The sequence below is a fragment of the Cnephaeus nilssonii genome, assembly GCF_951640355.1.
Source record: "Cnephaeus nilssonii genome assembly, chromosome: 7".
NCBI lineage: Eukaryota > Metazoa > Chordata > Mammalia > Chiroptera > Vespertilionidae > Cnephaeus > Cnephaeus nilssonii.
Genome location: NC_137078.1, coordinates 58,899,902 through 58,926,089, shown reverse-complemented (window position 1 = coordinate 58,926,089; position 26,188 = coordinate 58,899,902). Strand labels below are relative to the sequence as shown.

The 26,188-nt window shown below is 42.0% G+C and overlaps 2 protein-coding genes across 2 annotated transcripts in view; one reads left to right on the top strand and one right to left on the bottom strand.

Annotated features, from left to right (window-relative positions):
* Window positions 1-26,188, top strand: part of ROR1 (receptor tyrosine kinase like orphan receptor 1) — a 402,917-nt gene that overhangs the window by 52,962 nt on the left and 323,767 nt on the right. The window lies entirely within an intron of this gene.
* Window positions 9,809-13,751, bottom strand: LOC307102522 (large ribosomal subunit protein uL23-like). Its single transcript, XM_079776117.1, has one exon. It carries the CDS (start codon window positions 11,536-11,538, stop codon window positions 11,113-11,115), a length of 426 nt encoding a protein of 141 aa, XP_079632243.1. The 5' UTR covers window positions 11,539-13,751; the 3' UTR covers window positions 9,809-11,112.

Here is a 26,188-nt window from a genome sequence, read left to right as displayed (position 1 = left end):
ATTTCCGCTGTGTGTGGATTAAGGTTTGATGTGAATTTGAAGTTTAGTTGGACGTAGTTCTTTTATGGCCTTGAGGAGTATGTGGATAAGAAACTTAAAATACACCAGTACAGTAAAATTCAAATGTCGAATGAGGTTCTGGGATGTGTCACTTGCTTGGAGTGTTTCTATAGCAATAGTATTAGGACTTTATAAGCATTTTGTTCATATAATTCTTATAATAACCATTGTTATAAGGGAAGTATTTTTTTCAATGTGTGTTAAGTCATTTGTTTATTTCTCGATAGGTGTTGCTTTTATTGCTGTTGTGCAGATGGGGATACAGATGAGGGAATGGGAAGTTTAATAACTCGTGCGGAAGTAGCTGGCACCAATCTCTGACACCAAGCCCTTCCTTGGAGTCACAGTGGAATACACTCTCTCCATCTCAGACTTCTCTCCTATAGAGAGCTGTGCAAGCTGGTGTTCCATAAGGAGCCCCTGGGAGCAGAGGAAGGGAAAAGAGAACATCTTTGTGCTCACTCTTCATCCAAATAGGCATTTTTATGCTCAAGATTACAATGAGGAGAGAAGCAGTGGGACTCTCTGTATTAAGTACCCCTTGTACCTGGATCAAAGCAAGGTGTTTTGCATAATTCTCACACTGAACTAGGATATCATCATCCTTATTTTATTGTTGAGCTTCAAAAACACAAAATACCTTATCTCCTAGTTCACTCAGGGAGAGTGTGCTGCTGTTAAGATTTGAATGCAGGCCTTGCTTCCCTATTCCGTTTTTAAGGACTTCTACCTGACAATTATACGATGGTGTTTGCGGCTTTAATTTCAAAGACCTTTTCCATTATGGCATGGTCGATCTATATGGTACCCGCTGGAAACTGCTGAAAGTTCTCCCTGCTACATTTGGGGAAAAAAAAAAATGAGTTGTCGTGTTAGTGATTCAGGACTTCTGGGAAACTGAAAGCACCCGTGTGTACTTATTTTGAGTCAATATGTTAGGAACGACTCTGGCCCAAAAGGAGAAATATCTGTCTTCTGAAACTGAGTGCAGGTCTCTGAGTGGCTTACCTCAGCAGGGAGCCAGTTATTGCAAAAGCGGAATACCAGGTCCATGGGCTTCCCCAGCCTGAAAAAGAAGCAGTGTCTGCAGTTATGAGGAAAACAGAAGGACCCATTTCTCTGTGGAGTGATACTGAACAGGCAGCTTCAGCCACGAGGAGCGTCTGGCCGGAGGAAAATGTAGCTTAAGAAAAGCCCCAGCTGGTTCAAGTAACTTAAGCCTAGCTATTCACGAAATATCTGACAGCTCCCCCCTCCGCAAGTGGCTGGGGATTGAGTCAGAACCGCTCCGGGAACCTCTGTTCTTCTTTTGGACATTATGCGTTTACTCCACTTAGCACGCTCGTCAGTTTTGTGAAAAGCTGTCTTTAGAACAAACATTTTTTGGGGAATATAAAAACACTTAAGAAGTGTACTGGGAAGCTTGCTGTGATGTTAAGAAATTAACCAACACTGGTTTCTAAAGGAGAACTTTCACGTGTCCAGCACTGTGCTTGCTGACGTGGCGGATACAGAGATATGAGACATGTAACGAACTAGAATGGAAGTTCCATGAAAGCAGGAGTCTGTCCATATCATTTAATGAAACCACAGTATTTGGAACGGTGTCTGGCACATAGTAGATGCTAAATAGATATTTGTTGAATGAGTGAGTATAGGTCTCTGTCCATAAGAGCTTACGACCTACTTTGTTTGCATTATAATTAATATTAATAGATATTTTATTAATTCTACTTGTGTGGGTATCCTGAAGTCTGCAGTTTTATTAGACCTTTATTCCCTTTTATTATTTCACTTAAAATTAAACCAGTGATGCTTGTTGTAGAAAATGAGAAAGAAAGCAGAAAGCAAATAGAAAAACAATTAAGATATACTAATTATTTAAGATTATATTCTTCAAAACTGTTTTCTATATAAATATACATTTTTTTAAAAAATGGGCTCATTCCCTTGCAAGTTGATTTTCTGACTTGCTCCCCCCACCTTATCAGTATTATTGTGAACAACTTTCTATATAAAAATACATAACTTAATAATTGGGCAATTTAGTATTGTGTGATTGCATCACAATTTTCTTAATGCCTATTGTTTGATGTTAGTTTTATTCCTCTCTGTCTCTCTCTCTCTCTCTTTTCCTTTTTCTCTTTCTCTTCCTCTCTCTCTTTCTTTCATAAAAAATGCTGTGATTGTAAACTTTTCCGTAATTATTTTCTTAATAATCATGGTAGGTAATAATTCTAAGAAGTCAAATTACTGGGTCCACAGTCAAAGGCTTTTGATACATTGCCTACCGAAAAGACTGGGAAAATGCATACCTCCTTCTCTGAATTATATTGGAAGAGAGTTTTTTTTTTCTTTATATAGTATACTGACATTATGTATTATCATTTAAAAAAAAACACTTGACTATCTTCTGTTAAAAAAGTGAATGTTATTAGTGTTGTGATTTACATAATTTTTATACAGTGATGTTAAACATTTTTTCATGGTTTTGGTCATTTGTATTTCTTCTTTTGAGAGTTACCAGTTCATATTCATTATCTTACTCAGAGATTCATGAGCACAGGTCTCTCCCAACCCTCAGTGGGTTTTACTATGGCACTATCCCACATTTGGCGCTCGATAACTGTTGATTCCATACATTCATCCATCTATCCACCTACCATCCATCCATCCATTTATACCCACCCACCCGCCCATCCATTATCCATCTATTCATCCATTTATCTGCTGATTTGTTCAACAAGTTTTGAGGACCTACTAGGTGCCAGGCAGAGAAATAGAGGCTTGTAATTTAAAATAGTGCTTTGAAAGGTTTTGATACTGTTGCTGTCAACTGCAAATCTTACATTTTTATAAAAGACATGTTATATGAATTAATACAATTTTTTTTCTCTAGTGAACTTTCTTTAGGGAAAGGGTAATAGAACTGAGCTTATCTTTTCTGAGCACCCATCAGGGATGGATAGGCAGAAGTCAACAAGCTTTTCTGTAAAGAAAGGGCCAGGTATGAAGTATTTCAGGCTTGATAGGCCATACAGTCTCTGTAGCAACCACTCTCCTCTGCTCTAATAGTGCAAAAGTAGCCACAGACAAATGAGCCTAGCTACGTTCCAATTAAAGTTCATTTGTAGACACTGAAATTTGAATTTCAATGTTACTTTCACAATGTCACGAAATATTATTATTCTTTTGATTTTTCCAATCGTTTAAAAATGTAAAAACCTCCCCTAGCTTGTTGTTGTGTGCTGTGAGTCAGCTCCAACTCCTGGCGACCCTGTGAATGAGTGATGCCCACAATGTCCAGTCTCAGCAGCCCTACCCAGACCCTGTAGACTCAGGCCTATGGCTTCTTTTATGTAGTCAGTCCATCTCATGTTTGGCCCTCCTCTTTTCTTGCTGCCTTCTATTTTTCCCAGAATTATTGTCTTTTTCAAAGAACCCTGCCTTCCCCGATGTGCCCGAAGTATATAGGACAGCATTAATTTTGTCATTTTTGCCTCCAGTGATGTTTCAGGCTTAATTTGCTCTAGGACCTACTTGTTCATCTTCCTGACTGTCCATCGAGCTCTTTCTTCTCCAACACCATATTTCAAATGAATCTTTTTTTTTTCTATGAGCCTTCTTCACTATCCAACTTTTGCATCTGCACATAGTGATTGGGAATACGAGGATGATCTTAGCTTGTAGGTTGTATAAAAACAGGCAGCGAGCTGGATTTGGCCTGGGGTTGTAGTTTGCTGACTGCTGGAGTAGAGTCTCAGAAGCATGCTTGGAGACAGAGGGAAGCCAATCTGGTTTTGCAAATTTGCTATAAGCTGCCTCTAGAATGGATAATTCATAAAGGGATAATGGAGTTGAGTTTAGCTGAGGCTTGGATATGACTCTTAATGACTTACTAGTACAGTACATAGTTCTTGGTGTTTATAGTTAAGTGTAAAGAAAACATGCTCTCATACACATCCTTTGTCAAGGCTAGGAGATGTATTTTTGACCTATTTCTTTTTAGTTTTCATATATGTGTAGGTCCTACCTGTGTGAGATCATTCTACATAAATAATTTTGAATCCTGCTTTGTTTCTCTTCATATTATGTGGTAATATTTTTAAATATATATTTTTATTGATTTCAGAGAGGAAGGGAAAGGGAGAGAGAGATAGAAACATCAATGATGAGAGAGAATCATTGATTGGCTACCTTCTGCTCAACCCATATTGGGGATTGAGCCCACAACCTGGGCATGTGACCTTGACTGGGACCCTTCAGTCTGTAGGCCGATGCTCTATCCACTGAGCCAAACCAGCTAAGGCTATGTGGTAATATTTTTTAGTGCTGTTAAATATTCTAATGTAAACTAAAACCACAGTAAGATACCACTACACACCCACAGAATGGCTATCCTATCTAATAAAGAGGGAATATGCAAATTGACCACCACATGGTCACAAAGATGGTGGTGCCCATAGCCACAAGATGGCAGCGCCCAGTCCCCTCAGCCCCACTGGAGTCTCCCAGTCCGTTCAGCCCCACTGGGGGAGTGGCAGGCACGCAGTATGGCTGGACCTGCCCTCAGCCCTGCAGCCACCCAGGGCTGGCCCAAGGCACAGGCAAGCCTCAGATGGCGGCTACCCAGCCAATGCCCGAGGTGCAGGCAAGCCTCAGATGGTGGCTGCCCAGCTGATGCCCCAGGCGCAGGCAAGCCTCAGAAGGCCGCCCAAGGCTCAAGTAACCAGGGCTGGCTGAGGCTTGTGCTGCCGGCAGTGGCAGCAGCAGAGGTCTGATGGGGGCGTTGCCTTCCCCTGATCGCGGTGTCGCCTCCCGCCCCTGAGGGCTCCCAGGCTGTGAGAGGGGGCAGGCCGGGCTGAGGGACCCCCCTCCAGTGCATGGATTTTCATGCACCAGACCTCTAGTAATTTTTATAATACACCAAAATGAACCTATCCAAGAGAAATGAAAACCTGTCTGAAAAGACATGTATACAAATGTTCAAAGCAGTGTTGCTTATAATAGTCAAAAGTTGGAAACTCCCTAATGTTCATCAACTGGTGAGTGGCAAACAAAATGTGGTACATCCAAATACCAGACTACTATTCAGCAACAAAAAGGAGCAAAATGTTGATATAAGCTACAACATGAATAAACCTCAAGAACATTATGCTAAGTGAAAGAAGCCTGACATAAGAGAATATATATTATATGATTCTGTTGATATGACACTTCTAGGAAAAGCAAAAAAAAAAAAAAACTAGACAGGGCGGGGTGGGAGTGGGAAGTGACTGCTGACAAGAACAATAAACTGCTGACAAGAACAGCAAAATTTTTTGGGGTGATGGAAATGTTCTAAATGAAATGTGATGATTGCACAATTGGACACATTTACTAAAAGCTATTGGGCTGTGTGCTTACAATGGGTGAATTTTATGGTGTATAAATTATAACTCAATAAAGCTTAAAATATATCTGAAAACAAAATTTTTAATATTATCATATTCCATTTTGTGACTAGTCCATTTCTTTATCCTCTGTGACTTGGGAGAAATGGTCAATGTTTATTCCCTTTTGAGCCAAAATCCATATTCAGTGGGCTACACTGGAGCCATTGGACTGAAACAAGAATGACTTCGTGGAATGCATGCTAACCCAGTGGTCAGGGAACCTAGTATGGTCTCAACTCTGCCTCCAGCCGGGTGGACCTCAGTTTCCTCATCTGTAAAATGTAGAAGAGAAGTGGACATTGGAAATACTGGGCCCCAGGGGATAGAGGAACAGAATAGAAAGCATCGCAGTAATAATAAAAGAGGACCGATTTCCCCAGAAGTGTAACAGTGACTGGTTAAGTACCCCCTGTCTGGACCTTCCTTCTTTCCCGCTTTCTTGTGCTGGTAGAAAGCAGTAGGAACTGTGTGCAGGGTTCTGAGGTGACGGTTTCCAAGGAGAAGATAAGAAATGGGAGGAGGCTCAGGAGACAGGGCAATGACGACAGAGTTGAGCGGGATCTGTTCTGTAAATGGGAAGCATTCTGCGTGGCCATGGCTCTTGTTTTGGGGATGAAGCACCATTTGGGGGATGAATCACCAGGAAGCCATCTAGATTTTGTGCTCCCACGTCAGAGCGTAGAGCTCATTATAGGAAGACTAAGGTTGGAAATACTTTTAGAGTCAAGGGTTTAGAAATGTTGCCATGAAAATAATAGGTCGCCACGTTTGCCTTCTAGGGGAGAGTTTAAACTGGGAGAGACTGAACTGGTCTCAGATTCCTGTTCTCCATTTCCAGCCGAGGTCCAGGTTTTCCTAGAGCACAGCCAGCAGCATCTGTACGCAGAGAACACAACATAAAAGCTGTGCAAACCTAACTTGTAAACGTTTTTTTCATTAGCTCCAGGCTCCCAGCCACCAATAAACTGTGTGCTTTTAAAAAACCCGTTATTATTTTGTGCTTCTTCTCCTTATTCATAGGCTTGGGATTTTCTTAAAATGTTATTTATCAAGCATTTATATGTTGAGTCCCTCCAAAAGGTAACGGCATACTAAGTTTTGCTTAAAAGAGAGAGAGAAGGGGGGGAAAAAACCCAACCCCTTTAATAAACTCTCTGTAACTTGAGCCTGCTGGTGGTCTTGGAAGCAATCCAAATCCAGGTTTGGTTGATACTGTGTAATGTGAATGCAATTAGTAGTGGTTTCTCTAACGTAGAGAGAAATGTAGAAAAATAATGCCCAGCAAATTTAGGTCAGAGCTGGGAAGCTTATAAAGCCTTATTTTTGTTTTCATTACCTTAAGTAATAGGGAAGCGTTTGTCTTGATTATGTAATTTCCCTAGCAATAATACATTTTAAAACATTTTCTGTGTTAATTTCATATGTTTAGTCAGAAAGCCGCAGTTCACAAACCTCTGTTACGTGGCTGTTGGCACTGCTTATGGACAGAAGATTCCTGTGCATCCTAAAATTATTAATGGGGGTAACGTTCACCACCTCTTTCTTCATTCCGTAAGAGGTCTGACGAAGCAGTTTTCAAGGGCTCAGCCTCCGCCTGCTAGGCTAAGGAGTGAATGGACCTGTATAGGGATGTTGTATTTCAGAAGGTCTGATTAGCTCCTGGCATCTTTACACCAACGTGACCAGATTGTAAAGGACAATCTGTAAGGACAGGGGCTATGCCTTTCGGGTTCATAGTAGGTGCTCCGGAAATAATAGCTGTTTGTTGTCTCACCTTCCAGACTGCAGATGTAGTTTACTCCTCCCAGCGGCACCATCCTCCTTGCTTCTCCCTGAACTTGCCAGGCCTATCCTGCTTCAGTACCTTGGCATTTTTTTAACCTCTGCCTGGAGGCCAGATACCAGCCTGGACCACTCTCCAGGTCTTTGTTCAGAGGGTACTATACCATCTCAGTGAGGCCCTACCTATCTGCTTTCCTTGCCCCCGCCCATTTTCATAGTATCATCACCATCCGATAAACTGCTATACTACTTATGCTGTTTATTTATTTGGTTTATTGTTTGTCATCCCACCATGAGAATCTAAGTCCCATGAGGGCAGGGATTTCTGATTTGGTGATTGCTAAGTTCCCAGTGCCTAGAACAAAATAGCTGCTACAACTTGAACTCATGAATCAACCAATGAATGCTCTACCATTTGCTAGTTATATGGCAATGGCTAGTGCGTGGGTTGTCTTGGATGTTAGGCTTGATTCTCCACTTATTTCATAAAATGGGATGTGTGGGTCACATGAGGTGTTTCACATGAAAGTTCTCTTATGCCATATTCTGCAAACGCATTCAGTGGTTTAACAAGCTAGACACCACCATTCCTGCCTTCACAGAGCTTACCCTTGTGGGGGAATTGGAGACATTTATGTCCTTCTAGTAAAGTGGGCCAGCAGTGGTGACAGGGAAGATGCAAGGAGCCATGGGAACACCTACGAGGGACTCAATCCAGATGTGGGGACAGGACCATGGAAGGCTTCGAGGAGGGAGGGGCATCGAAGCGGAAGCTGGAAATGGAATAGGCATTGAACAGGTGGAGTCGGGGTGGTTGGTGGGTGGTGTGAAGGGTATTCCAGGCGAATCATATGTACAGAGTCTGGAAGGGAGGAACCATGGAGTCCGTGGGGAACTGAAAGTAATCCAGTCTGTCTGGAGCATTCCCTGTGGGGTAGGCCAGGGGTCAGAGGTGTGGCTTAGCCGGCCATGCCAGGGAGCTTGGATTTGAGCCTATGGCCAGCGTGTGACTTGGTTAGACTTCCATTTGCAATAGTCATTTTATGGAGTGAGACTGTTTTTTGTCCCTCAATGAGGAACTTGAACACAAGCTTCCCAGAAGAAAGACTGTTCAAACAGTGAAAGGGGCTTCCAGAGAGGGAACCTTTCAGTGCCATGCGGTCTGCTGCATTCTTCTTGAATCTGACTGGTGAGTTTCCTAACAGTAAGTTTAAAGATCCCCATGCCCCCTCCCCCAGCTCCCCGAATGCTTAAGAAGCTTAATTACCTTTGGGTACATAGCTCATTGCTTGTCTTAAAGGACATGGTGTTGTTGCTTAAAGGACATAGATATTCCCATTGAACTGTGGGGCAGACTAATACCACAGGGAGGGAGGAGGCAGGGAAGCTGCGTTTAGACGGGGGTGGGGGAGTGAGGGTGCCTCCTATCTAGCACTAGTTAAGATGCCAACAGTAGGGCATAAGGTGGTGGAGGGAACACCTGGCAGACCTTGGTCCTGTCCTTGCTCTGCAGCTAACTTATCATGAATGATGTGCCTTTGGGAATCACTTAACTTCTGTGAGCCTCAGTTTCCTTTTTGGGAAATGGAGTCAATGCTACCTAGCTTTCCAGTTTCAATGAGATAAAGTACAGTTGTTTCTGCTATAACACTTTTTTTAAAAAACACAGATTTATTCCGACCTAATCGATATAGTAGGGAACAATTGGAAGAAAGTATGAATTTCACATTTACTTATTATTGCTGTTCTCCATGAGAAATGCTGGGTGAACGCAGAAAACTGCACTCAGCTGAAGTGAGCCTCGTGGGAACACACAGAAAACACACACACACACACACACACACACACACACACACACACACACACCCCTCACAGATTGTCTCGCTGCCACAGTGCACCGTGTGTGTGTGTGTGTGTGTGTGTGTGTGTGTGTGTGTGTGTTTCAGAGCCACGCCCATCCACATCAGGTGTTACCACTTGCTGTCTGATTTCCCATAATCCTCCTCCTCCACTTCTCAGTAATCCCCAAGCTGCAACCCTTCCGGCACCCACTGCTATGAGCAAACTTCAGGTCCTTTTCAAGGTAAAACACCACATTTATAAGTTATGTGTGTCTTAACCATTTAACACATGTAAAACCATGCTACCGTTTTTATTAGATTCCTCTTTTATATTGTGTCACTAATGAAGCTTTTGAATAGTGTGCTTCAACCCTATTTCCTCACGAGCCCTGTGGTTTTTATTGCATGATTTTGCATAGCAGAGTGGTTTTTGGGAACTTGCATTTTCTATTACAGCAAAATGAACTGTATTTCCAACACCTAACACAATTCCTGGCAGACAGGAGGCTCTTAGTAAAAGGTAGCTGTTTTATTACTAATATCAATGCGCTTACACAGGGTGTTGGGCTGGCACAGGGGTAACTAGTTAAAGCATTTATTGCTATGATTGTGAGCGTAAGTGAAATGGACACCTGAGTGGGAGGGTTTTGGTGCTGCTGTCTTTTCGAGATGTGATGGCCAGACCCCTCTTGGGGTTTTATCAGTGACAAACCTGATATGTCTAGAAAGGAGCAAGCTGGGAAGGGAGAAGGCATGAGAATGGTCTTTAGACAAATTAGAGGGCTGCCCTGGGGAAGACGGATTGCTTTGTTTTGTGGGCTTCCCGGGCCTGTGAACGGAAGCTCCCAGGACCCAGGGTTCTGCTCTCGGCAGAGAAGAACCTCAGAATGGTCCCCAGGGGCTGATGTGTTCTCCAAGCCCCGGCTGGCCGCTCTGGGATGGGTGAGGGCAGAGAGGAGTCAGGCATGGGTATGGAGGTTCTACCTTTAAAGTACCCCTTCCCCTTTAAAATGTATATATTTTAATTGATTTCAGAGAGGAAGGGAAGGGGAGAGAGAGATAGAAACATCAATGATGAGACAGATCATTGATCAATTGCCTCCTGCACGCCCCACCCTGGGGATGGAGCCTGCAACCTGGGCATGTGCCCTGACCGGGAATCAAACTGTGACATCCTGGTTCATAGGTCAATGCTCAACCACTGAGCCATGCTGGCCGGGCATCCCCTTCCCCCCTTTTAAAGGTAGTGCTCACCCTCAGGTAACTGCAGAGCTGACCAGAGTAAGAGACAACCCATATTTTCCCAGCAGTGCTTGGACTTCTGCTTGCCTTGTTGTTAGGTCTAAGAGGATAGCTCCCACATGTACATATTTACACACTAATTTCTTTAGTTATGCCCGTGAACACTGGAAATATAAAGACTGTGTTTTACAAATATTTATGGCTTTTGGTATGCTTAGGAGTAGTGAAATCACATCAGTGCTTTCCATCCAGAGTCCTTTTTCCCCCTCTTTTCTGTTTTGTTTTTTTACTTTTTTTTTTTCTTAATCAGGGAGAAAGTTTAGCTAGTTGCTGATCTGGCTTTAATTTCTGTCTAATATCCTGTATAGCTTTTGTCTTCTCCACTCTGTCTAGGCCGTTAAGCTCTTGTAATAGAGAGATGTCACCCTAACATACTGATATATGAGTCTAGGTTTCGATTTGATGTTACTATTAAGAATAGAAGATGTCTCAAATATTTGATTTTATTAAATTGGTTTTCCCTCTAATCATAGAAAGGGTATTACTGTTCACATGCCAAATCTTAAAAAAAAAAAGAAAAACTACAAAAAATTAAAAATGGCATTTTTTTCTGGCAATTATCTTACCCTAATGCTTTAAAATGAATGTTGTGTTTCGTTTGTTTTTTTACAGTGTAAAATTTTTATACTTAGAATTAGCCAGCTGGACTCAGTTTAGATGATTCCAATTTTGTTGGCAACATTGAAAGCATCTTAGGCAAGAGCCAGTTGAACATATGCCTTCTCGTCATCAGGCCTGATCAGGGTGTTGACCTTGGCCACATCAATGCCATAGAGCTTCTTCACTGCCTGTTTGATCTGGTGCTTGTCGGCCTTGACATCCACAATGAACACAAGTATATTGTCTTCTGTCTTCTTTATGGCTGACGCCATCATCAGGGGGAAGTCGATGATGGCGTAGTGGTCAAGCTTGTTTCTCCTGGCGCTGCTCTTCTGAGAATATTGAGGCGGCCTCCGGAGCCGCAGTGTCTTGGGCTGGTTGTAGGAAGGTGGGTGACGTGTGGGTCTTCTTTTTTGTGCCCTTGATGCCTTTCTGTGGCTGCCTTCAGCACTGCTTTCTTTGCCTTCAAAGTCTTGGTTGGGAGCGGCAAGGGTGTCCTCCTTCACTTTTGGCACCATCTTTGCATAAAAGGTTGAATGTTTTTTTGTTTTGTTTGTTTTGTTTGCTTGTTTCTATGACAAGCACAAGTGATTTAAGCTTGCCCTTAAATGGATTTTTCCAAAACCAACCGTCATTACATTTCTTTCTTCCTTCTAGCTCTCTGGGGAACATGGATAGCCTTTTCCACGTGGGAGTTCCTGAGCTGTGTGTATTGGCTCTAAGAGCACGTGAGACAGGGACTGGAGGCTCTGGGCTCAGAGGCCGAGGCCAGTGACGGGCTGGTCTGAACTCGTAGATAATGCCGAGAAGGAACTGGGATGGTATTGCCATTTCCCCTACTCACTAGCCTAGTTAAACTATCCTGTTTGGGATACAGCTCTAATCAACATTTCTTTCCTTCTAGTCCTCTGGATGTGGTTGCAGGTGGCCCCAATTGGTTAGTCTCCCTCCATCAGCTTGACCCACCAGTTGATTTCACCTCCTTTCTTCCCTAAAGCCATACAACTTCAAATATGGCAGTCCCATGTATTTCGGTGCTTCCCCCTCTTCCCTAGCCCTGCATAATGGAAAGAGCACGGGCTCCGGAAGCCTGGGTTTGATTCCCAACTCTGTTATTTACTGGCTTTGTAACTTTGGGCAAGTGACTGAATCTTTCTGAGCCTTTGCTTATTTATTTTAAAAACCTAGAGGCCTGGTGCATGGATTTGTGGCCATTGAAAGGAAACTAATTAGAAGATAGCTGGCAGGGCGGGACTGGGCCAGATAGGTGGGACTCACCCTGGAGCCCTCCTCCTGAGGTCCCTCCCCAGCCACCATGCCTGGAGCAGCCCTGGGGCTCAAAGGGCGTCTGTGGAGTGAGCGAGCTCCCTCCGGCAGGTGGGGTCCCTTGGCCTGGCCTGTGGGGATCGGGCCAAAACTGGCAGTCTGACATCCCCTGAGGGGTCCTGGAGTTCGAGAGGGAACTCTGTAAAGTTGCTGTAACTTGGCAGCTCCTGTGTTGAGCATCTGCTCCCTGGTGGTCAGTGTACATCATACCTACCAGCTGGTTGGCCAGTCGCTTAGCCTTTTATATATATAGATGATGTTAATCATCTCTCACTACCATGGCTGTTGAAAAAAACATCATGTAAAGTGTCTATTACAGCACCAGGCAAACAAGGCCTTCTGGGGCTGGAATACACACCTATCTACCAATTACTTTTTTTTTTTTTTTTTTGCGTAGGCCAATTGTTTTAATCCCAGTTGGCATGTCTCCAGAGCAGAAAGATTAGTTGATCCTATTTCTTCTTTGCGCCAGCACTGTCCTAGGCCCAGGGGCTTCAGAGATGAGTAAGAGGAAGTCCCTGCCTATGAAAGCACTGCCAGTTTTATTCAAATCCATCCATTCAATAAACATATTTTAACCCTTTGCACTCGCTTGCTTTTTTCTCGATTCCTTTATTCTAATGCTAACCATGTCGAGTCACACTCGACATCCGAGTGCAAAAGGTTAATGCCTACTGTGTATGAAAGCCCTGTACCCATGGGGAGTGTACGGTGATGATTCAGTCACTAATTCATTCCACATTTGTGGGTCATGTGTTATGTGCCAGGTGTTGTTACAAGCAGTGTGTGTAGAAAGCATGTAAGACAGCTCCTCCCTTTGAGAAGCTCGCAGGGCAATAAAATACACCCAATGGTGGGGAAAGTAGATGGAAAGAGAATATAATTTGGTTGAGAAAAGGCACCTGCTTTGTTTAGGATGATAGGCTGCATCGGGTTATGCATTTTTCTCAGGACCTGTTCAGATCTTGAAATGCAGGGCTTCATTGAGGTAGCGCTCTTAGTTTACAGCTGAGGAAACAGATCCTAGGAGTGGTTAATACATCACACATTTTAGGTAAAAGTAAAGCTGGTACTAGCCCCACAGCACCTTTTATTTGTGTAGTGACTGAAGTGGAAAACACCCATTATTTCTTCTTGATCCTATTGTCATCAGGAGCAGATCTGCTACTCGCTAATGGGAACTACCACGTTCCATCCTCCCAACAACTTCCTTGGGATCAGGATCATGATGGGTTTAAGGAGCTTCCTCAAGGTCATACAACTTGACAAAGTCAGGATTTGAACTCAGGACTGTCTGATTTGAGTTCAAGCTCATAGTGTCTCTATCATACCCCATATATCCTACCCATGATTCATCTTCATTGTAGTATCTGAAGGCTATGGTAAGCTTTTGAGACAGTTTGTAGAAAAGGCACATGCCATGAGTGGATTTTTAGGACCTTCTTACCCGAATTTGTGGGAAAGCCAATTTATGAACAATAATTGAGTCCATAGGTATTGGAATGCCCTGAATCAAGATATAAATAGGGAAATAAGTTATGATCAAAAAAGTTCTACACCCAGTTTCTTAAGATTTCATACTTAGAGGGGTAATTTGAGCAAATGACTCTAAATAGACCTCTGCAGATAGTCCAAGAGATGATACCCAAGTCCAGAGAGCATAAAAGGAAAGAGATTTTCCTCAGCTCCATGATGTCTTATTGCAGAATTTCTGCACTTGCCACAGATCAAGCCTGAAGTTAATTTCTTAAAAATCACCGATGCCATATTTAATGTGCTTAAAATTCCACAGCCAAACAAAAACATCCCCTGGTTCCTTTGTGACCACAAATGCAATTGACTTTTCCACCTTTTAGAACGCCCCCCTCCTTTTCCTCCTCTTTGTCTCCCAATTAATTCATGTTTATTTTATAAAAACCTTGTGGAGTTGCTATTGCTAAAGGCTGACAACCACACTGAGGCACCTCTTACAGGGACGAAGTATGCGAGCAGGTTTGAATGTTCTGTTAACCAGCATCAAGACACTGGAGCTCTGTCCTGGGTGAGTGGCAGGCGAGCCCTAGGCTGCACTTGGCCGGAGCAGCAGGGAACTAATGGAATGTTTCTGCTCCCCTTAAAGAAAGGTAGTCAGGCATCTGTACTTCCCACTGAACTCCAATTTCCATTCTGCTTTGAAATGCAGCGTGCCCTGTCAGTGAGAGCCATGTGACAAATGTTCAGTATGTCAGATTTGTTTTCCTTTTAAACTACATATGAATTTGACTGCCAGAGGAGGGCTGCGTTAATTTCCCAAAGCTCTTCTGATAATTGTGTTCTTTTAAAAATGTGCATACTATTATTCTTTTTGGGGTTGTGTTATGACTGGTGTTTTGAAAGTGGTTAGAGGATTACTGGTTGCATATGGGGCGATGTGTACGTGACGCCCATTCCCAGATGTAAACAGCCGCTCAAGTTCATTATATAGTTTGTGTAGCTATACTACTTGTTTCACCAGACTCCACTCAGTAATTTCCAGCCAGCCAGGTAGGTGTTTTTTTTCTTCAACCAAGTTAAACTTGAATAAGCTTTTCTGAAAAGCATTAGTTTTAGCATATTGATATTTAATTGATGAGTAATTGTTTTGTGGCTGCCAGAAGAAAGTGTGTCTCCAGTCGTGCACAGGCTAGGTTACTCTTCCTGTCATGTTTGTATGGTGACTAGTTCATATGTTAATTGGTTAATACCTGTACCACCCATTCAGAGTTTCAGAGGTCGAGTCGATATGTCTAGGATGCTTGTGATTAAGATATCCTTACCTTTAAGAACTGGTTGATTAGTTTAGAGAAGAGAGAGATGGCAGAGTGTATTTCATTTTGGCAAGAGAATGTCTGTCTATCTATCTATCTATCTATCTACCTATCTATCTAATATTCCAAGCATTTAAGAAATATAAGAAAGATTAACACTTTCAGCAAAGAGCTCTGAAAGCTTCAAGTAGAGACCTAGTATTATGTAAGCTCATTGAGCTGTCCTTCTGGTGTCCTCTGTCTCTCCATTTCCTCCTCTTGTTGTAGTTTTTAAACTACTGCAATTTAAAAAATGTACAGATGATATACACCCATCAAAGAAAATAGGGGGATATTGAGAAAGTGAAAAACTACTTAATCTTCTTTAGGTTCACATTACAAACACAAATAATCACTTTCAACATTTTGGTATATTTCCTTCAAGCCCCTTTTGTCCTGTGCATTTTTTTTTGAAAAAATTCTATAAAGTGATCATCTTGGACATACTATTTTGATTTAAACTTTTTTCACTTAACATAAAAATTTATTTTTTCTAAGTCTTTATAAATATTGTCTTTTATCCTGTGATATTACACTGAGTGGACCCAGCATATGTGTTTATTTAGCCATCGCTCAGTGGTTGGATATTTAAGGTATTTCACCTCCACTGTCTTTGAAACGGAAACAACAAAAAACTTGGTTGAAGTCCAAGATGACCTAACACAGTAGCTATATATCTTAGCAGTCTGTTGTATTATTCATATGGAAATGGGGAGGAAAACCCTTTGCATTGGTGAGGAGTGTATATTAAACTCTAATTGAGGAAGTGTTTATGAATAGCCAACAGATCAGTAAGAAATGAGGGTTGGTAAATGGAGTCATTTTATTTCATAAAGGTACCTCAGAGCTTCAAGCTCCACACCCCTCGATTTTGAGCTAGTTTGAATTTCATGGGTCAGTCCACTATGCACTGTGATTTTGCTAAACACGGTGTTCAGTAGGAGACATTAAATCTTCCTTACTCAATCTGCAGAATCTATGAAATAGGATCCCAGCCAACCTAGAAAAGTCTACTTGTCTGTTTAGATATTTATGAACAATCTTTCAATTCTGAGTAGGAGAGTAGTTGTAGGTTGAAGGTAAATGCTGCCGCCAAAGATCCTGTTCTTTTTCTTTAAAAATATAAGTCATAAAAATTGCATTCTTTTTCTCCCCGAGGAGGCAATTTGGCATCAACTCTGGAGCCAGACAGCTTGGGTTTACTTCCTGCTCCATCACTTTTTTTGCTGTGGGACCTTAGGCAAATTGTTTTACTTGCTAGGGGTCAGTTTTCCCATCCAGAAAAGGGGAATAATACTACTCATTCATAGGTTTGTTGGGATGGTTTAACTAGAACACAATAGAGACTCCATAGTGTTAAATAGTATTGTTTTCACCAGGCTTCTACTGTTCTGCTTTTCAGTGCTTTAGACCATTTCAATGGTATGCATAGCAATCTTCAGTGTCCCTCAGTGAATGACTTCTTCCCCAACTGGTTTATGATAGTGGTAATAATACTAGCTACCATTTTTTAAGGGAGTACTATATGTCTGGTACTCTACATGTATTATAAAACGTAATTCTCATCACCATTTAGGAGATACACATTATTTTTATTATCCCCTTTTCATAGTTGAGGAACCTAAAGGTTATAAAGGTTAAGTAACTAGCTCAAGGTTATAAACTTGCTAAATGTGGATCTGGGAACTAAATTCTGATCTGGCTTAATTCCAACCACTCTGCTTTTGTAAATTCCTTTAAGAGAGTGAAGAGGGGCTTTTATACTTTTTAGATCTCTTACAGCTTTTAGTACAGTTACTTGAACATAATAGGTTCTCAGTACATATATTTTTTAACGAATGAATGAGTGAATGAATGAATGAATGAATGAAGTGATCCCTTGGGTAAGAAAACTTAGAACTTTTCCCCAATAAGAAAACCAATAGTATTACCTTTTTGTGACCATGACATTATGAGTCTAGAATTGTGTTCTGCTTCTGAACAGAACATTGCACATGAGAGAATGATAGATTTGTAATTATTTACATATGAAACTGATTGTATTTCATGTGAAACAAATTTAGATACTGTGTATTTGAGATCCTGATTTGAGAAAAATCTAGACTAGGATTACATAGGTAAATTAAAGCAACAAAGGGTATAACTAAATCTCGGTCTGGTTTGGGCAATTGTTTAACAAGACATTTATTTAGCATATACATCGTGTCAAGCCCTCTGCTGGGCACTAAGGGTTTAAGGATGAATATGGTGGTTCCTTTGCATGCTCTGCCCTTGGCTCACTGAAGGTCCAGCAATCTTCTTATATGTTAGGTAGAGGATTTTATGCACTCATGTTTCATCTACCCATGCTACATAAGGATGCTAATGACCCCTGTATCTATATTTTAACCCTCTCCTTTTGAGTCACGTATTCGGCTCTTTGCTGGACATGTCCACATGCATGTCTCAGAGATCTCCAAACTGAAATTATCACTGATTCCCCAGTACCTCTGATGCCCAGCCTTGTACTTATCTATTTTATCTCAGTTGGTGACACCACTATCCTCTCCTTCATCCCAGCTAAAACACCAAAAGTAATCTCTGATTCCTTTTTCTCTCTTACCTTATACATTTAGCCAGTCTCCAATCCTTCTGATTTTCCCTCCTAAACAAGTCTTAAGAACTGTGAGGAATTTGAGATTTTACTGTACTTGCAAATAAATTAGTTAGCCTGCCAGTTTCACGGAGGCCAGCAGAAGACACGAAACTCCCGGGTTCGAGACAAAGGGATCTATTCCTTACAGCAATAGCAGTAGCCAAAGTGCAGCGTTGTCCTGCACCAGTTCCTTACCATGTCATGAAGGGGCCAGGTGACACCTATACGTGCAGTGCACTGTGTTACAGGAGAGGACCCCTGAGCTTAGGAAACCCAGATCTTTTATATTGGACATTAAGCATGCTTTCCCTTTGCTCCAGAGGAAAGCCATGTCTTCCAAGGCTGTTATTTATGTACACATCTTTGAAAAGATAGTTTGGAACCAAGGGCACCTAGTTAGTACTTTGCTCACAATCTGTATAGAAACTCAAGAGACCCACAGAGAATTATCTGCCAGCAAATATGTCTTGCAGTTGTTCTTTGTGCTCCTTCCTTACATCATTAGATCAGGCAACCCTATCGCTCACTGGAATATTGCAGCAGCTTCTTAACTGGCAGCCCTAACTCTTCAAATCAGTCCCCCACACCTTGCTGGAGTAGCCTCCTGTGACAAATCTGACTGCCTCACCCTCGTGCTTAAAACCTATTACGGTCACTGCATTGTCCATGAGAAAAGCTCAAGCTCCTTAGCACGGCACTGATGGGATTCTCCGGGCAGCCCCTGCTCACCCTTCCAGCCTCAGGGACAGGCAGCATCTCAGAGTGGTTACCTCTTTTACTACCCAAGTTACTTAATCTATGTGACCTCAATTTCCTCATTTGTAACAATAAGATGATGGAACCTACCTGCTTGGATTATTGTAAAGATCAACTCAACCTCACGCATCGTCAATGTTGTCCGTTCTGGGTGTCTCTGGCCACTTTGCCTCACACTTGATGGGTTGGCCACATGGTTTTCTGTTAACTCGGCATTGCTTTTCACCACAGTTAGTGAGTGCCTTGGCCATGCCCCAATGCTATTCGCCATTGTCTGGGTTCAGGCTGGTTAGACACATCCCTTCTTCCTTGCCCTTGGATCCACTGTGTATGTCTCAGTCATTGAGTTGGTATCTGTTAATGAGTCAGTTATTGCCGCTAGACTATGAGCTCTGTGGGGATGGGGCTGTCTTATTTATATCTGTGTTGCTGACACAGAGCAAGTGTAGAAAAAATGTTGATGAAGACACAAAAGAATAAAAGGAGTGTGTGGAGCCTACTGGGGTGTGTGGAAGCAGGGGATGAGGGATGGAAGGCAGTTAAGGAGCTTGATAACGGTGAAGGGAATCCGAGTAAGTGTTGGGCTGAGGTGAAAATTAGGCCCTGTAGGGAGTCCGGCGTAGAGTGTGCTTGTTCAGTGCGCTTCATGTGGTTTGGAAGTCTGTTTAAAGTTATCTGTTGAATGAAAGCAAGCAGCCCCTTCTATGAGATTCTAATTACTCCCTTTCCTAAAAGAAGCTATTGCAAATGAAAGGTCATGCAATCTGCCTTCTTGTAAGATTTGCAATTCCTCAGAATACAATGGATTCTCTGTTACCTGGTGGAGTGGTTAGAATGGAACATCTTTTTAATTAAATCTTCTCTGCAACAGAAAGTGACTTTATCCCTCTTTTTGAAGTCCCCCAGGTCTCCAAGGCCTGGCTCAGATCACCCTTCTTGAATTTACTGTCCCACTGGCTCACTGGGCATTGAGAGTAATAATGGTATGTGAGCACGTCTAGTTTCCTAATCGAGGTTCTTTGGGAATTTTTTTTTTCTTTCCTGAAATAGTTAATGTTGTGCTTTTGAGTGAAGAAAGCCTTCTACATACTTTTATTGACTGACCTGGGATTCTCCCTATACGTGATAACTTCTGAATAATCTGAACACAGCCGTAATATCAGAATTCCAATGCGCTTCTCTAGGACTTCAGGTTCTCCATGATAGCAGGTTCCCAGTGCATACTATTCAATGTTTAATCTACAAATCTACTTTTGAAATAAGAAAAACATATAAGAAGTTTCTATATATAGTAAAGCTGTTTGGAAAATATTGCTAAACAGACCCAAACCCCTGAAATAACCTAGTATCCAAACCTAGTGATAACTACTTTTAGTGCTTAGAGTCAGTCTCTAGTCTCTCTGTACTTTATGTTATTGCTTCTCTCTCTGCTTCTTTTTCTCAGCATAGTGGATCATATTGTACTACTTACCTGCAATCTGTTCTTTTCTCCTTAACATTAATGGATATTGATTAAAAGTGATGGTGCTAAAGCATTTCTCGTAGCCTTCGATTTCAGCCCTTGGCCGCTGTTTTATCTTGTTTATCTCTACTAATCCTTTCTTGATTTCCTGTTTGTCCGTCTGGATTGGCCCACTGTTGGGTTGTGATCTTTGGTACCTGCACACATCTTGATATTAAGTTCCAGTTTTTTGGAGTGTCTGCTCTGTCCTAAATACTTGTGTGTGTTTTACACACTTTAAAAATCTGTCTTCTGATTATTTGAAATGTCCTGAATATGTGTAATGTCCATTTCATAGATGAGGATTTTGGTCTAGGGTTTAATTATTATAAAAGGTCCCTAAGGTGGAACTTGATCTTATTGTAGTCTTTATGCCCAACACCTTCTCCCGTGTGTGAAATTGCCACCCCACCTTCACACAATTTTTCTTAGCTTCCAAATCCTGGAATACTGGCTTTTAGAGGCTGTGTCTAATCAGCTTTTGGCTATCTGATGTCCCTGTAAAGGCACCACAACTCCTGGGCTTAAACACAGTGAATTTCATAAGCTTTACTTGAGAGAGAGAGAGAGAGAGAGAGAGAGAGAGAGAGAGAGAGAGAGAGAGAGTATGTGTGAGAAAAGTTGTGGCTCTTGCTTTTATTCCTCAGGGTGCTGAGATGGACTGCCCTCTCACATCTGTTTTCAACCCCCACCCTCAATACGAGAGTTATATTCTATTAACTCAATGCACCTTTTCTTTGTAATACATGTCAGTTTTTCTTCCAGCCACCTGCACAGTCTCTGGCGCTCTCTCTGGCTTGCTCTCAAGGCTGTGAGTGAGTTCTTTGTATGTTTGCTGTTTTTGATAACCTTAGCCCAAGATTTAATGTCAAGGTGGGGGCCCTATTAAAGATGCTATTAATCATCCCGTCTTTGTTTGAAGATTTCCGTGTTGGCAAGAGGGCTGATAGAAGTAGCTGTGTATTTCCCAGCCAGATGTACTGGTAGCTGGGATGGGGGCATTCGGCTGAATCACATTCCTATCATTATTTGGCAAAGAAAAGGCCACTGAGATTAATAGGATAATCCTTGCATGTGATCCGGATTCATCAGCTGAATCATAGAGCCTCAGTGTTGGAAAGGGCCTTAAAACCACCTACTCCAACGGCATGATTTTATACTTGAGGAGACTGAGGCAATAGATGAAAGGGGTGATGGAAAATGATGGAATGCCAAGGCTGCAAAGGACTTTGGACACAACCTAGCTCTTCTCTCTTATGGGGAAGAAGAGTGAGGCCTCAAGAAGTGAAGTGACACTCCCGATGTCACACAGCTTGTTACTGCAGAGAAAGGAGTCTCCTGGATCCCTGACCCCAGGGCCAGGAGGGGCGACCTGGAGATAAGCCTGTGTCCATCCGTCTCTAGGATGGACCTGTGGGATTTGGCTGGTCCAGGAGCAGCCTCTCACACTCCTCCTGTCTACTCATTGGTTAGACATTTAGTTCTGGCCAGAGGGAAGGAAGCGCCTTTCAGCAGGGTATCGATGGGAGGAGTACACTGATGTCCCCTCAAGGTGACTCTGAGCCCAGGGTTCTTGCCTCTGACCCTCAGCCCTGTGGATGTCTTTTTCTACCTCGATAGATGGGACCTCAAGGGAGTGGGCAAGAGGTGCTGCTGGTGGGGAGGAGGTTCTGGGTGCCTGCTTTGGGGTTACAAGTCTTTAGAGCAGTGGTTCTCAACCTCTCTAATGCCGCGACCCTTCAATACAGTTCCTCATGTTGTGGTGACCCCCAACCATAAAATTATTTTTATTGCTACTTCGTAACTGTAATTTTGCTACTGTTAATGAATCGTAATGTCAATATCTGTGTTTTCCGATGGTCTTAGGCAACCCTGCTAACCCTGTCATGACCCACAGGTTGAGAACCGCTGCTGTAGAGCCTAAGACCATCGGAAAACACAGGTATTTACATTACGATTCATTAACAGTAGCAAAATTACAGTTACGAAGTAGCAACGAAAATAATTTTATGGTTGGGGGTCACCACAACATGAGGAGCTGTATTGAAGGGTCGCGGCGTTAGGAAGGTTGGGAACCACTGCTTTAGAGGGTTTCCACTTCGCAGTGGAGACAGTGCTTGCAGCAGCCCCTCTGTGGTGGGAGACACGTGATTTCCACATCCTTCCCCCAGTATTCCACCTGAGCGCTCCTACTCGTCCTTCATGACCTACTCAGTGACACTGATTCACTCTTGTGCTTTTCTTTCAAGGTCCAAACCTATTGATTGAGTTAAGAGGAAGACGAGGTTTGCAAAGAGGTCTTCCTGGTCCTTCCGGTACTAAAGCCCCTTGGACAAGGGCCAGGGAGATTCATCTCCCAGAGATCCCTGTGCTCTAGGTGGTGGTGGGGGCTTCCTGACAGAAGGGTCTGAGGCAGGGGACGTGGATGCTGCTGTACCGGCGTCTCCATGTGTCTGGCAGCTCAACAAAGAACTTCTGTTTGCCCTGCGAGGCTGTGGGTGGGGTTGGGGTGGGGGACGGCACTTCAACTGAAAGTCACCATAATTTAGCAGCTTGATAATTACATTCTAATATATGAATTAAAGAAAACACATCACCAAAAAATTAAAATACAGCTGCAAGGATTCTACTATTGTTTCTTCCTACAGATCTGTGGCTTTCCACACACCTTCTTTGTTTCAGGCCTTGATTCAGACCTAAGCACTGCAGGAAATAAGTCCCATGTGTCTACTCCTTGGCCAAATAACGGATGTGATGATTCTTTTGGGATGGGGAGAAGGAAAAGATAAGTGTCTTCAAATGATATGAGGTGGTACGTGGCACCTCATCCATAGCTGAGGTCAACAGAACCCCCGGGAAAGGTACTTCCGGATCTCCCATTTGGGTTACCTAGCTCGTTACAACCATGAAGGCCAAGGGGAAGAGAAAGCTTACGGGGCGAATATTGCTGAGGTGGACCATCAACTTGAACTTATGGATTGATTTATTTCCTTGCATGCTCTGGGAAAATGCCACTTGTCGCTTTCTGTTATTAATAAAGAGGTCACTTTATCATTAGGCCTTTGAATCTGCATGTAATGGCTAAAGCAGATGGTTATAATTTCTGGCTCAGTGTGGCCACCTTATTAATAAAAAGGAACTGATGGAAGGGAAAAGGCTTCTTCATTTTTAACTCCAGAAGCACAACACAAATGCTTTCCAGCCTTTCTTTGTGTGCAGAGCAGACCTAGTGGCTGCAGTAAGATCCTGTTACATGTTTGAAAAAAGTCTTTTGCAGAGTGAAGGTAACTCCATTTGAATCCTTCTTTTGTTAAACTTTAAAGGGACATTATAAATATATACCCCCACTCCCACCCCTGCTGCCGCCTCTCTTCGTGGAGAGGGTATTTTGAAGGAAGCTCTAGGATTATACTGAAAAGTAAATTAATATTTTAATAACATAAAGAAGAAAGTATAAAAACACCCACCTCATTTCAGATAGTGAAGGTCTGTGGCAGTTTCTAAAATGATTCTCTTGGCTTACACTATTTTAAACTGCTTTTTTGGATTTAATTACTAGGTTTGGTTGAATGTATCATGTGTCTTATTTTGGTTCTTTTTAAATTCACTTGAATTTTTGTGGGGAAAAAAGGGCAAAAAATGCATGGTAGTGAATTTCTGCTCGATTTCACCGAGTCTGTATACTCTCATATAACGGTCAGGAATTTGAAATGAGGATGATTGCACGGGAGATTTTTGGTTACATTCTGGCATTTGGAGGAGAATTTGGGAACAACTTAACATTCATGAATACAGAAAGACTTAGAATGCTAATGCACCTGGTAAACAGGGCAGAGAAATGCTGGGGAGTCTTCACACAAGGTTCAAAAGAGCGCTTTAGTTGACTGACTTAGGGCAATGATTTTCAGCCTTTTTCATCTCATGGCACACAAACGAATTACTCAAATTCTGTGGCACACCAAAAAATATATTTTTGCGAATCTGACAAAAAATAGGTATAATTTTGATTCATTCACACTGGACAGCTGTTGTGTTGGCATTTTTTAATTTGACAGTCTAAGGGAAAAGAGGTCAGTGTCCCCGACTAAATGGCCAGGTAGGGCCTGTTTTAAAAATGCTTGTGGCACGCCAATGCGCCGCTGCACACGGTTGAAAATCGCTGCCCTAAAACATTTCTTTTTTAGGCAATTGGCCATATTCTGGGGTCTGTTCTGACAATGAACTTCTTCTCCTTTAGATGAATAGAATGTGATGAGTATGCTGTCCTGCCTCTGAAATAAGGAAAAAGCTTTGAATTTTAGGGATAGAAAAATTACTAAAAGTTACTTTGTTCACGTGTTTTTAGTTTTTTTTCTACTAATGATGCCTTTAAGAAGAGCCCTCTATGGACTCATATTTAGAAATTGTTTGAATTTCAAATTATTAACAGTAACTATTTGTGTTTTCCATTCTTTTTTAAAAAATACATTTTTATTGATTTCAGAGAGGAAGAGAGAAGGAGAAAGATAGAAACATCAATGATGAGAGAGAATCATTGATCGGCTGCCTCCTGCAACTTGGACACGTGCCCTTGAGCAGAATCGAGCCTGGGACCCTTCAGTCTGAAGGCCGATGCTCTATCCACTGAGTCAAACCAGCCAGGACAGTTTTTTCCATTCTTATTAATTAAAGACATATATAAATACTCATTGAGTTCATTTGGTCATTCATTTGTTTGTTTGAGCAGTCATTCATTTCTTCAACATATAGCTTGTGTTTACTTTTGACCAGGCACTGTGCTGGGGCATGGGGCTACAAAAGGATTTGATGGCCATTAAGCTCGTTAAAATGCCAAAAATTGTGGCAGTGCGGGTGGGGTGGGGTGGGGTGGTTGTCGTTGTTATTCCTACCTTTTCAAACTCCTGGATATCCAGGCCAATCCATGGCGAAGCTATGTGTGTGTTTTTGTTGTTGTTGTTAATTTTCAAATATTTTTTAAAAATATATTTTTTATTGATATTTTTAAAGAGAGGAAGGGAGAGGAATAGAGAGTTAGAAACATTGATGTGAGAGAAAGATCGATCAGTTGCCTCCTGCACACCCCCTACTGAGGATGTGCCCGCAACCAAGGTACATGCCCTTGACCAGAATCGAACCTGGGACCCTTCAGTCCACAGGCCAACACTCTATCCACTGAGTCAAACCAGTCAGGGCAATTTTCAAATATTTTAAGTAACCAAAAACAAACAAACAAAAAACCAGAGACTAATTTCAGATACAAACATTTTGCCATATTTGCTTCAGATTTGTTTTACAGCAATAAAACATTACAGATACAACTGAAGTTCTTCTTGCACCCTTTTGTAATCCTGTTTCTTTTCTTCTCCAGAGATAATCTCAGCTCAATGTAATGTCTTTTCTTCCCATGCATGCTTTTCTATTCTTGCTATGTATGTGCAAATCCACCAATGATACATGGTATAGCTTTGCTGATTTTTAAACTTTGTATATGTGCTAACTTACTGTACCTGACCTTTCAGTTGCTTTTGATATTTAACCTTGTTCATTTAGGAACTGCATGTTAATCGAGGAAGTTATTTTAGCAGTTGTCCACATTCTATTATGTGAGCATTTCACAGTGAATGTACTCATTCTCCTGCTTTTATTTTTTCTGTATTAAAAACAACGCTGTGATGAAAAATTTGACCTATTTTTTCGTGAATGTGTGGGAAAATTTCTCGCAGCAATATACCTAGGAACATGAAGGAGTGTGCATGTCCCCGACTTACCTAGATGTGGCTGAATTGCGCTCCAAAGACCTGCGCCAGTGTACACTTCTGCTGTAGTATCTGACTCCCTGTTGCTCCTCACCTTTTCTAATTCCTGGCATTGGAAATAGTTTTAGTGTTTGCTTATTTGATGGGTATGAAATAAACTATTATAATTTGGATGTGTGAAGATATTGCAAAAGTTGAGTAACAATGTCAACAAGATTGGAGATTTCTCCTTTCCTCCCAGGTCTAGCTATAGGGTAGGGCAGGTGTGGGTTTCTGGTTGGATAGGGGCATCCTCATCAAAGCCTACTTTGGCCGTAATTAGTTTGCTATGCATCTTTTGTACACGGAACACATTGTTTTGGACCTTTC